The 13,611-nt window shown below is 41.6% G+C and overlaps 1 protein-coding gene across 3 annotated transcripts in view; it reads left to right on the top strand.

Annotated features, from left to right (window-relative positions):
• nalcn (sodium leak channel, non-selective) overlaps positions 1–13,611 on the top strand; it is a 118,108-nt gene that overhangs the window by 8,234 nt on the left and 96,263 nt on the right. For all 3 annotated transcript variants that reach the window (XM_016477592.1, XM_016477591.1, XM_016477589.1), the window contains exons 8-10: positions 5,312–5,463; positions 7,938–8,080; positions 10,981–11,085. In XM_016477592.1, coding sequence (XP_016333078.1) covers positions 5,312–5,463; positions 7,938–8,080; positions 10,981–11,085 — 400 coding nt within the window. The remainder of the gene's footprint in view (positions 1–5,311; positions 5,464–7,937; positions 8,081–10,980; positions 11,086–13,611) is intronic.

Here is a 13,611-nt window from a genome sequence, read left to right as displayed (position 1 = left end):
CCATGGCCTCCTGTGTTCCCTACCCCGCCATGGCCTCCTGTGTTCCCTACCCCGCCATGGCCTCCTGTGTTCCCTACCCCGCCATGGCCTCCTGTGTTCCCTACCCCGCCATGGCCTCCTGTGTTCCCTACCCCGCCATGGCCTCCTGTGTTCCCTACCCCGCCATGGCCTCCTGTGTTCCCTACCCCGCCATGGCCTCCTGTGTTCCCTACCCCGCCATGGCCTCCTGTGTTCCCTACCCCGCCATGGCCTCCTGTGTTCCCTACCCCGCCATGGCCTCCTGTGTTCCCTACCCCGCCATGGCCTCCTGTGTTCCCTACCCCGCCATGGCCTCCTGTGTTCCCTACCCCGCCATGGCCTCCTGTGTTCCCTACCCCGCCATGGCCTCCTGTGTTCCCTCTTCCGCCTTGGCCTCCTGTGTTCCCTAGTCCGCCATGTCCTCCTGTGGTCCCTCTTCCGCCTTGGCGCCCAGAGCTGACAGATCCATGGTGCCCCGCTCTGGAGGCCTCCCGTCTGGTAACCCTACTCTTAGAGGTCTCCAGAGCGCCCACCCCCCCTCCCCATTGGATGTTTTGGTGGCGTGAGGACACGCCTTCTGGGAGGGGGGAGTAATGTCAGACTCTGGGCCAGGTTTTGTGTGTGTCTTTGCTCCCTATGTGCTCCGTCTTCCAGTTTCTCTGTCTCGTGTTTTGAATTCATTGTTCCCAGGTGTTTCCTATGTTGATTGTCATTAGTTCCAGGTGTCCCTTGTCTTCCCCTCATCAGTTCCTGTGTATTTAAAGTGTGTTCTAGTTCTTGTCCTTTGTCAGTCGTTGAACGTCATCCTGATGTGTCGAGTCCTGTGATCCCCAGCCTTTGTTAATAAAACCCTTTTGATTTATTCTACTCCGTGTCTCCTCGCTCCTTCGTTCCCGTGTTCCTCGTGTGTGTGCACCGTGACAGTAAGCAAGTTTCAACACTATTCTCTTTAAACAATGGAGCCTGTTGTTACCATGGAATAAAAATGAAAAAGGTCATTTGATGACTTGATATCTCATAATTCTGACTTTTTTCTCAGATTTGTAAGATATAAATTCCTTGATTACATCTCACAATTCTGCATTTATATCTCACAGTTCTGACTTTTTTTCTCAGAATTATGAGTTTACATCTTGTGGTTCTGTTTTTTCTTTCCGCCACAAAATAAAAAATAAAAAAGATAATTGCAACTTTTTATCTAATTTTAGTTTATTTATTAATATTAAGTTTATTTTTGCTTTGTTTATATCTCTCAGTTCTGAGAATTGTGAGAAAAAATGTCAGAATTGTGAGATATAAACTCATAATTGAAAGAAAAAGGTCTGAATTGTGAGATAAAAACTTATCCTGTGGCAGAAAAAAGCTTCTATATTAAAACCAATAAAATCAGCTGTCTTAGATTTAACTTAATAGCCCAAGAAGTTAAGAACTTCTCTTTTTGTGGTGAGCTTTATCACACTCCTTGTGGTTTATAATCCCTGGGATGAATCAGGGGATTTAACATTGTGCTGCAGTTTTTCCTGGCATCAGCGCAAGATAAGAAGTATGCGTCTGTTGCTGTACACCTCCTACACACATCTGTTCTTTGGAATATAAATCCCATCAGCAGCTGTAAACGGTACTAATAACAGATCATCATTTTCATCATGTGAAGTCACGGCCTCATAAACACTAAACTGTATGAACAGCCACATTATATGGTATGTTTGTCTGAATTTCTCATTTCACATGGAGGTGCTTGATAAGGCAACAGAAATTCATGGCTAAAAATTAACAGTAAATCTTGCTGGAACACTCGCACACATCCCAACTTAAGGGCGTGACGAAAGCAGGGTTGAGCGCAGTCTTAATGCAGTGGGTGTATTGAGCTGTGGAGGTGGTTCTCTTTTAAAACCCAGGCCTATTTAATATTCCCTTGCAAATGAGTGGCGTGTCAGAGCCGGCTCTAAAACAAAGAGTCTATACCATCAGCAACAGAGGAGTGTGCTGAGCACTAATCACAATAATTAACGTTTCCTGTGTTGCCTGGGTGTCGTGCACATGCTCGCCTCTTTTCAGCAGCCTGGCCTAAATCCGTCTATGTACATGAGAGAAAAGAGCTCCTGTATTGCAAGATATCTCACCCCGACCCTGCACTGACATTCAACATATTATCAATCAAAAGGGGTTAGGCATGGTAAAAAATATTGCCTGCCATATAATATATGTATACGGGCAGAATTTTCATACATCATGCAAGTGGAAGTGTATTTCAGAAAAACTCATTGTTGATTATCTTGCAGAATTACAGTACGTGTCCTAGGCACAGAGTAGCAGGGATTTTAATCTCACAGGGATTCAATGGAAATAATGTGCAAGGGAGTTTACCAGACTTGTGTCTGTTGGGGATACATTTTTAGATTTGATGTCACAACGTTTTATTTTTCAGGTGCTTAAATATGGATGAAAACAGGCCTCATGACCTTGCCGATCATCACCTTGTTCAGAAAATGTCCCACATATTTCTCTCAATTACAGACATAGGCTACAGCATGTTATGACAGGTGATCAATATGATACAATCTCTTTTTCTGTCTCTAAGCCATTTAAGTGTACAATATTTACTAATAAAACCATTTTTTATTTAAGTCATAGAGAAAAGAAGAAATATTAATCAAAAGGCATGTCCATTTTCAAATAAAATGGATACTTTATGGTATTATTAGTTTCTTTTGAGTTGTGTTTGTTATCAGTTTCTTCACAGGGATGATCTCTTCGGCGGATTATTTATCACTGTATAATTAGAGCTATTTTGATTCACTGCTGTGCCTCTGATTGGCCTTTGTGATACTGCAATCAATGTTCCCTACTCATTTCAGGGTCCTTAATAAACAATTTGAAAGTATGTCTGGCTAGCCAATTTGAAAGCATTAATTTTCATTAGAGACATCAAGTGCCTTCTGAAGTAACACCTGCGGCCCAAACTAAAGCTGTCTGTGTGTGTTAGAATAGGTATATTTTTACCATCTTTCCAGATATACTATGTAAGGTTCTATTAATGTCATCAGATAAGTACAGTTGTGATTTCTATTTAGAAAGCTAAATACTGTTGTTTATACAGTTCAGTTACCAAATAGAGCAGATACAGTCTATAACCTAAGCAACATATAAAAATGACAATCTGAGAGCATGAAAGTAGTAGAAGTTTTCTAAAATGCCAAAAAAGGAATACAAATTAAATCCTTGAAGCTTCAATACAAATGTTATTTGTCACTATAGTAACAAATATTACTCTTAAGAGAACAGGATTGACAAAAAAAAAAAAATCAGTATTTTCCCTCTCGTTTTCCAGTAAAATATCTGAACACCCTTAAAACATTAACATTTATTAAACATAAATTGAGAGCTTAAATGCATAAGACATTAAGACTTGTTTTCAGACAATATACAGTGGGTACGGAAAGTATTCAGACCCCCTTAAATTTTTCACTCTTTGTTATATTGCAGCCATTTGCTAAAATCATTTAAGTTCATTTTTTTTCCTCATTAATGTACACACAGCACCCCATATTGACAGAAAAACACAGAATTGTTGACATTTTTGCAGATTTATTAAAAAAGAAAAACTGAAATATCACATGGTCCTAAGTATTCAGACCCTTTGCTGTGACACTCATATATTTAACTCAGGTGCTGTCCATTTCTTCTGATCATCCTTGAGATGGTGCTACACCTTCATTTGAGTCCAGCTGTGTTTGATTATACTGATTGGACTTGATTAGGAAAGCCACACACCTGTCTATATAAGACCTTACAGCTCACAGTGCATGTCAGAGCAAATGAGAATCATGAGGTCAAAGGAACTGCCTGAAGAGCTCAGAGACAGAATTGTGGCAAGGCACAGATCTGGCCAAGGTTACAAAAAAATTTCTGCTGCACTTAAGGTTCCTAAGAGCACAGTGGCCTCCATAATCCTTAAATGGAAGACATTTGGGACGACCAGAACCCTTCCAATCGAGGGAAAGATGAATGCGGCCAAGTACAGGGATATCCTGGACAAAAACCTTCTCCAGAGTGCTCAGGACCTGGACAGGACGACTGGTTGCAATCGAGGGAATGATGAATGCGGCCAAGTACAGGGATGTCCTGGACGAAAACCTTCTCCAGAGTGCTCAGGACCTCAGACTGGGCCGAAGGTTTACCTTCCAACAAGACAATGACCCTAAGCACACAGCTAAAATAACGAAGGAGTGGCTTCACAACAACTCTGTGACTGTTCTTGAATGGCCCAGCCAGAGCCCTGACTTAAACCCAATTGAGCATCTCTGGAGAGACCTAAAAATGGCTGTCCACCAACGTTTACCATCCAACCTGACAGAACTGGAGAGGATCCGCAAGGAGGAATGGCAGAGGATCCCCAAATCCAGGTGTGAAAAACTTGTTGCATCTTTCCCAAAAAGACTCATGGCTGTATTAGATCAAAAGGGTGCTTCTACTAAATACTGAGCAAAGGGTCTGAATACTTAGGACCATGTGATATTTCAGTTTTTCTTTTTTAATAAATCTGCAAAAATGTCAACGATTCTGTGTTTTTCTGTCAATATGGGGTGCTGTGTGTACATTAATGAGGAAAAAAAATGAACTTAAATGATTTTAGCAAATGGCTGCAATATAACAAAGAGTGAAAAATTTAAGGGGGTCTGAATACTTTCCGTACCCACTGTATATTGTTTATTTTTTGTATCATTTGGCAAATAGTGTTTAATGCGTTTCATGTTTAAAACAAGAAGAAAAAAAAAACAATGAAGATAATTTAATTAATAGATGCTTCCTGAATGTAAGTCTTCTCAAATAAATGTTTTATTAAAATCTTGTTTTATTAAAATCAAGACACAAATACAGTAAGTGTGTGTGTGTGTGTGTGTGTGTGTGTGTGTCAACGAGAAAAACACAAAAACAGATTTAAACAAAATTGTGTTTCTCTTATAAACTTGATTTCTTTTAATTGTATTTTAATTGTGTACTGCGTTAAATTATGTAGGGCAAATGTGAACTCAAAAATAGTTTTAGCTGTTGACATTACTGAAATTGGATTCCCTGGGACTTAGTGTGGGACTTAGCATGGGACTAGTAAAAATGTCATTATTTTATGTGTTTTAGAGCAAGTATTAATGTAAGTAATTAATATAATATATAATATATAGTATTAAATAAAATATAGAATGCACCAGATGGCCTGTTACAAAATAATGGTTAATTTGATCAGATTTAACATTTGATGATTCTTTGAAAACACACTCTGGTCTATTTCTAGTAATGTGACATGGAACAGCCTGGCGATCCCTGATACACACTGCTCTCCGAATGGGGAGGGTTATCAGTGTCCGGCGGGGTTTAAGTGTGTGGATCTGGAAGACTTGGGACTCAGCAGACAGGAACTCGGATACAGTGGCTTCAATGAGCTTGGTGAGTCATTGCGATGCTTCACATTTGTCCATCTGCCATGATAAAAATGTTTGTAATTTTGTTTATTTGTTGTGAGTTTATATTATTATTTTTTTATTATTATCTCTCTCCAGTTTCCACCTGGAAAATTTGTACTGCTGTTACTAAAAATCTGATATTATGAATATACTGTAAATATTATGAATTATGAATATAATTGAATTCTTTCCTCAAAGCCAGATTGGACACCAGTGGCATACACTAAAATCATTATCTCTGGCCTTTTTACTAGGAAATTTAAAGTCGATTGGTTTAGTTTTAGTTGTCTGTGGAAAATTATATCATCTTTGCCCTTTGTAATTATTCACAGTGACTAAGTGTGATTAATTGTAGCATTGTTGGCTGAAGCGTTTTCAGTTGATGTATGCATTATGTGCAAGCAAACGTAAACAGATAAATGCTCTCTGTCACTGCATTTAGGAAATGTAATATTAGCTTATATTTCAAAACATCGTGAAGGCAGCTTCACAAATAGACCAGTTTATTTAAGCACCTTGATCTGTACGAAGCAGCATTCCATATTTGTATCGCTCCCATTTGAGATAAATCCTCTAGAAAGGTACACAGAGCAGTGCCACTAATCTCCAAATAGCCATGAAGTGAGGCTTTTCCCTAAAAAACAGTTTTGAACAGGCTTTGAACTATTGACTTACAGAACATTGAGATCTGCAAAAGGGCCCTTCTTCGTCCTCTTTATAGAGTTCAGTACACAGATAAGTCATGTGTAAGTCAACCAGAACCGCTTCTGCATCAGTGATCTGTCGTCCATTCATCCGTGTTCACAGTGTGGTTTGCAGCCTCAACAACAATGCATTTTTTTGGGCTTCCAGGATTCAGGGATGCAGAAACATAAAGTATGATTGGGAAAAAGTCCAATGTCAGGGTTAATATATTTTCTTTTTCTGCTGTTCCTTTTGGACTGCCAACATTTTCACTGACCCCACCACAAAATTAAGTCCCGTGTTTTTTATTTATTTTTTTATTTAAACAAGTTAATTATTTAAATTAATCTATTTTAATTACAATAAAACTCTCCTTTTGTTGGCTTTAATTTAATTAAATTTATTTAAAACTATTAACAGTTGTAGGAACGAGTCAAATCTTTTGGAATATTAGTGTTTAAGGATTGCTGAGCTATTGTCTTTTTTTCTTAGAAATGTAAGTCTTAGTATACTCTCTTAGGTCATTCAGGATGAAATGGGAACAGAGTTTATTTTTCCCTTTTGTTAGGCATCTCTGGACACAGTGATTTATCCCTAAGTGATTTTTAATGGGAGTCCTTAGTTTGCCAAGTGCATTTCCCTCTAATTCTTCCAGGGAAATACTCTGTTAATGTTTATAATGAAGTATGTACTTTATCTAATGTGAATTACATATTGATTTAACACAGTTTTGTGAGAAAGCCAAGTGAAATAGTGTATTTCATTAATATAGGTCCTGTAAAGTATATGTTGTGTGATTGGTGAAGCTAACCTTCCCTAAGACCCTACAGGACTCTGCCAGTGTCCTTGGCCCATTTTGCCCCTGGACCTGGTGGGAAATGGCAGGAAGCAGAACTGAGTGGCATGCTTCCTGCTGGCCTTTGGCAGCCATATCGCAGCACGGCATCATGGGTCACCGTGAGTGCAGAGATAACATCATTGAGGGCTTGGAAGTAGAGAGCACCTCATGCACTTTGTGTATGAAATAAGTAAATTGTTTATGGTGTATATGCTGTACAAGTAACAGTGTTATTTTAGTATTATTTATATACTACTATAGTATCTATTCATATTTTGAATTAAGTTTTATTAGTATATTTATAAAAAGTATATTGAAATTTTGGTTTTAGTAATTTTGTTATGTGATGGTGCCATAATGACATTCATCCCTATTCATTTTTAATTGTATGGAAAAGACAATGAAATACTTAAAAAAAAATAGCTAAACATCTTCTTTTGTATAACACAGGGTTTGGAACAGTGTGAGGGTGGCTAAATAACAGAATTACTAAATATTACTGTAAATAACAACAGACTATTCATTTAAGTTCCTTGGGAATTTGTCCTCTTTCCTCTCATCTCTTATGAAGAAATCACACTTGTATGATTAAAAAGACGTAATACAACATAGCCATGAAAGCAATCTGTCCTTAAGTATGTAGTTCTTCATTTAGCCTAGTTCCTTTGATTCACAGCTACTGTTACACTCCAGCACAACATGGAACCAAAGAGTACTTCAGAAGTCAGAATAACCATCTCATTCAGCTGTTTGGAGAGAGAAATGCATAGCTGGGCAATAGGAAGCACCTGACAAGGTTCACTAATGCGAAGACTGTGTTTATGTCTGAATTTTTGTGTCTCAGTGCCCATTCGGACCACTCAGACATGGGCTTCTCCCCTTCCTCTGTCTTCTCATGTCCCCGTCATGACCCTACTTGTCATCTCCTTTTGCAGGCACCAGTATATTCACTGTATATGAGGCTGCGTCTCAGGAGGGATGGGTCTTCATCATGTATCGAGCCATTGACAGCTTCCCACGCTGGCGCTCATATTTCTACTTCATCACGCTCATCTTCTTCCTCGCCTGGCTGGTCAAGGTGGAAAAATCCTTTTCTTCTCACACCAGCGATCTGCAAAAACTTAGTCATAATCTGCACATGGGTCCTCCTTCATTTCTAGACATAGAAAAGTGAGGGTTATTCTAGGGGTCTAATATATTGTGTTATATTATATATTGGGCCTTAACATTTTTATTTCAGTGCAGTTATTGTGTGCATGCTCTACCAGTCAGACGTTTGGGAACAGTAAGCTTTTTAAAGGTTTTTGAAATAAGTCCCTTAGGCTCACCAAAGCTGCATTTATTCGATCAAAAATACAGTAAAAACAGAAATATTATTACATTTTAAAACAACTGTTTTCATATTATTTTAATATATTTTAAAACATAATTTATTTCTGTGATGGCAAAGCTGAATTTTCAGAAGTCATTAGTCTTCAGAGTCACATGATCCTTCATAAATCATAATAATATGCAGATTTGAAACATTTCTTATTATTATCAATATTGAAATGTGCTGCTTAATTTTTATTTTTTTTGGAAACTGATTATGTGTTTCTTTTTTCAGGATTCTTTAATGTATAGAAAGTTTGAAATAACTGCATTTACTTGAAATAGATTTTTTTTATTTGTTTTAAATGTTTTTACTATCACTTTTAATCATTTTAATCATATTTGTGTCACGGTACGCATATCCATAGAACACAGGGGAAATCCATACAATAGGCGCAATGCACACACACGTACACAACGAGTATACCCGACGAAGAACTAAGGAACAGACAGGAACTAATATACACAGGATAATAAGGAACTCGGGTGCAAGGAATCATAAGGCAATCAAACTAAACAAGAACAGGAAAAAGACCATATAAGGAAAACACAGGAAGCACTACGGGGGCAAGAAGAGTCCAAAAGTCTTGACAGGTGGTGCGTCCTCGCACCGTAGATACAACAGAGGGAGGGATCGGTGGGAACTTGGGAGGAGGCTCAGGAGGAGGACGGACACCCGGGAGGGGCCCGGCAGACAGTGTCCATTGGGGTGACGAAGGAGAGAGGAGCCAGGGAGGAGACAGGAGGGGCTTGCAGCAGGAGGAGCCAAGCTGGACCCAGGCCACAGCCCTAAACAGTAGCCCATGGCAGGGAGGAGCCATGGACGAGGAATGGCCGCTGACTCCAGGGGGCCGACCGGCAGCGGAGCAGGTGGTGGAGGAGCCCGAGGCGGAGACGGAGAGCCAACGAGCCAGGGGGATGCCGATAATCCGGGGGGCCAGGGTGGAGCTGAGGGCTCTGGCCACCGAGGCAGAGATCCGGAGATCCGCGGCGGAGCCAGAGTGACTGAGGACCAAGGTGGAGCTGGTGGGAGGAAGAAGCCCAACGGAGCCGGTGGGACAGAGCGACGAGTTGCAGCCAGAGGAGCAGAGTCCAGAGGTGATGGTGAGTCGATGCCCGACCAAGGCGGAGCCGGAGGGACGAGGGAGCCCGGTGGAGCTGGTGGATCGACGGGCGACTGTGGAGGTGAGGGAGCTAGGAGCCGAGGTGGAGCCACTGGGTCTAGGGGCTGAGGCGGAGTCTGGGCCTCGGAGGCTGGTGGTGGAGGTGAGGGATTCTCCAGCCATGGCGACGATGGAGGATGGCAGACTCGCGGAGCTCGCACCGTATAGATGGTGGGCTGAGGGCGAGCAGAGGGGCTGCCAGACGACGGCGGTGGAGGAGGCAGGAGCAGGCGGGTGGCTGGGGATTCGTGAGCCTACGGGCTCTCAGGGCTGCCCTCCAGAATCAAAGCCCACTCCTGGCCAGACGGGACCAGCGGGGACGAAGGAGAGAGGAGAGGGGGCCAGTCGGTCTCCAGATCTGTTTCCCAGTCAATAAGGTCCCACTCTACGTCCAGCCATCCCAGATGCATGATAAGCTCACCCTCAGCCGTGGTGCAGTGGGCGGAGCTCCACTCCGTGCTCTCACCGTCCATGGCTTGTTCCCTCGTGGAGGGCGTGGTCGCCGGCTCTCGCACCTGCTCAGACGGAACGGGCTCTGCATCCGGGACGATCCTCCGCTCAGTCGCTCTGTACTGCGCTGGCTCGTTAATCACGGCGGGAATTGGTTCTCCGTCCTTGGTGGGCTCGGGCTTGCGTGCCTCGCAGCGGGGAGATGGTGGGCTGGGTTCTGGGTCCGGAGTGGATCTGGCGAGATCATCTTCGGGAGAGACGGTGAGGGGCGATCTGTTTCTCGCCAGAATCCACTCCACAAATGCGGCGAATTTCTCTCGAGGACCATCTTCGGACGACGGCGCTCTGCACTCGATGTTTAGACTGGCGTCGTAGAACGCACAGAGCGTGTCGTCCGGGTAGCTGGTGGTGTTTGCTAACAGCAGGAACAGTCTAGTATGGTCCACGATAGCTTTGTCCCCCTGCTCCAGCAGGAGGAGGAGGTATTCGGGCCGAAGAAGGGCATCCATCCAGGGAACACAATGGAAAAAAAAGATACTGGGAAAACGAGAAAACAAATGGAGGGGAAAACACAGAGGTGACCGTCTTGGTCAGGTCTTGCAACTTGCTGAATAAAAGTATTAATTAATTTAAAAAACAGACCCCAAACTTTTGAAAGGTAGTGTGGACCTCAGAGGAAAAAAAATGCATGACTTGACCCCCTTTAATTCACATAGGCAAGGGGTGTTCAATGTTCAATGCAAGTTAAGCTCTATTGAAAGAATCTGTGGCTATTGATTACCAAAGGACATCTTTTTAAATCATCCATCAGTTTATAACAAACAGAATTAAACCTCAATGAATGTTAAAGACAATGTTGCATATGACATATATGTATTTTATCATTAACACAGATCTGTGTTCAAATTTTTAACTTATTTGTCAGTAAACAAGCATAAGCAATCTATCATTTATGGACCTAACTTTTTGTGATTTCTTTTACTCGTGTTCCCAGAACGTGTTCATCGCTGTGATTATAGAAACATTTGCTGAGATCAGAGTGCAGTTCCAGCAGATGTGGGGGTCCCGGAGCAGCACCACGTCAACAGCTACTACACAGGTAACCAAACACACCTACGCACATGTGCACAAAAAGCAAGCTTTGGTGTATGATTCATTTCCCACATTTTTTAATCTCTTTCATCAATATGTATGGGCAGATGAATTTGAACCAACTAAAGCAAAAATATAAAAACATTCAATATCAGCATTTATGATTATGAAGCACAGACCAATACACACCAACACAGACATCTGAAGGAATTCTTCCCATAATTCCCTAGTGGCTGTGAGTCTGGCTTCTCTGGCCTTCAGCAGGCAGGATACACCCAACAGCAAGCTGTTTTTTAAAATAAATTTGGCTGCTTGTCAGGTGGGGGCCCAGAACGGCACAGAGAGATCTGATTGGGCGGCTGACAGACTCAAGGGTGAGTCATAGAGGAACGTTGCTGAAAGTGCAACAGACCGAAAGAGAGGAAAAGACAGAGTGTGTGAGTGTGTGTGTGTGTTTGCAGTTCTGTCATTTAGCCTAAATTTGATGTGACTGATCAACTTAAAGGATAGAGAGAATCAATTAACCCTAAATGCTCTTGCTTTCCTGCCTGCAGTCCTCTCCTGTGGGGAAACCTGTCCTGTTGATTTTATACAACCATCACCTACATAATGTTTGGTGTGAGAAATTCACACTAACCAAGCTAATGGTGCAAATGCACAGAAAATCTGGAGCGGGGGCATGGTGTGAAAAGTTGTGTGTGTAATTGTGTGAACTGAGGCATAGTGTCTCCCTGACTGCGCCAGTCACAGTACCAGAGCCAATCCTGGAGCAGAGCCTTAGAGGTTGGCATGAGTGAAGCTGGCAACACTTTTGGCAGCACAGGAGTGACCTGACCACCATTATTAAAGTATTATGCCTGTAGAAGTGCCCTCTGGGTAAAACAAGGGCTATAGCACACACCATTTCTTCCAGCACTGCTTTAAAGGGTTAGTTCACTCAAAAATGAAAATTCTGTCATTAATTACTCACCCTCATGTTGTTTCAAACCCGTAAGACCTTCGTTCATCTTCGGAACACAAATTAAGATATTTTTGATGGAATCTGAGAGCTGTCTGACCCTGCATAGACAGCAATACAACTGAAATGTTCCCTAGTCCAGAGACGTAGCAAGGAGAACTGTAAAATAATCCATGTGACATCAGTGGTTCAACTGTAATTTTACGAAGCTACGAGAATACTTTTTGTGCGCAAAAGAAAAAAAAAAAAAAAAAAAACTTTATTCAACAATTCGTCTCCTCCGCATTACCCTGTTGTGCCATTTTGGAGAGTATCAGCTGGACGTAAACAGCGTATGCTGTTCTGTGTCAGCTGCACCACGCCGGATCTGTTTCCTACGTTGTTGGGATTTGATCTGAACGGAAACGGTGTATCCGTGTGACGCAGCTGACACAGAACAGCATACGTTGTTTACGTCCAGCTGATACTCTCCAAATTGGCGCTACAGGGTGACGCGAATTGTTGAATAAAGTCGTTTTTTTTTTTCTTTTGCACACAAAAAGTATTCTCGTAGCTTCTTAAAATTACGGTTGAACCCCTGATGTCACATGGATTATTTTACTGATCTCCTTGCTACGTCTCTGGACTTGGGAACATTTCAGTTGTATTGCTGTCTATGCAGGGTCAGACAGCTCTCAGATTCCATCAAAAATATCTTAATTTGTGTTCCGAAGATGAACGAAGGTCTTACGGGTTCGAAACGACATGAGGCTGAGTAATTAATTACAGAATTTTCATTTTTGGGTGAACTATCCCTTTAATGGAGTAAATTTCAGAAATATCTGATGCGCCTGACCTCAAAATGAAACTTAACAAAAACAAATTATGAAGAAAACAAAGGATCCCTGAAATTGTCATTAATGTAATCCAAAAAAAATCTAATTCTTTTTCATTTTTTGTGAAAGATGTCTCTTATGCTTTTCATGGCTACATTTATTTATTCGATCAAAAATACAGTAAAAACAATAATATTGTGAAATATTTTTGTGTTTTTTGTTTTCTATTTTAATATATTTTAAAATTACAATTTTCTTCAACAATTACAAAGTTCCTGTGATGGCAAAGCTGAATTTTCAGCATTCATTACTCCAGTCTTCAGTGTCACACGATCCTTCAGAAGTTACTCTAATATACTGATTTGGTGCAAAAGAAACATTTCCTATTATTATCAATAGGGATGCACCGATACCACTTTTTCCAGTACTCGCCCGATTCCGATACTTTTATTTTTGGTACTTGCCGATACCGAGTACCGATACCAATATTTTTATTGCATTTGTAAATTTCATGATCAGACTCTGAAATGGCGGCCATGTCGTGACGAGACTCTGGAAGATCAGTTGAGACATGATGAGACTCTAGAAGGGCGGCCATTTTGCGAAGAGACTCTTGTGTGGCGGCCTTCTTGCGATGAAGCTCTTGAATGGTGGCGATATTGTGAAGAATCTCCTGAGTGACCGGCATGACGCGAGCAGGCTCTGGCTTGGCAGACGTGACGTGAGCAGGCCCTGGGGTAGCAGACATGACGTTAGCGGA

Source organism: Sinocyclocheilus anshuiensis, unplaced genomic scaffold, assembly GCF_001515605.1.
Source record: "Sinocyclocheilus anshuiensis isolate Anshui unplaced genomic scaffold, SAMN03320099.WGS_v1.1 scaffold1620, whole genome shotgun sequence".
Taxonomy (NCBI): domain Eukaryota; kingdom Metazoa; phylum Chordata; class Actinopteri; order Cypriniformes; family Cyprinidae; genus Sinocyclocheilus; species Sinocyclocheilus anshuiensis.
This window is presented reverse-complemented; position numbering and strand designations above follow the sequence as displayed.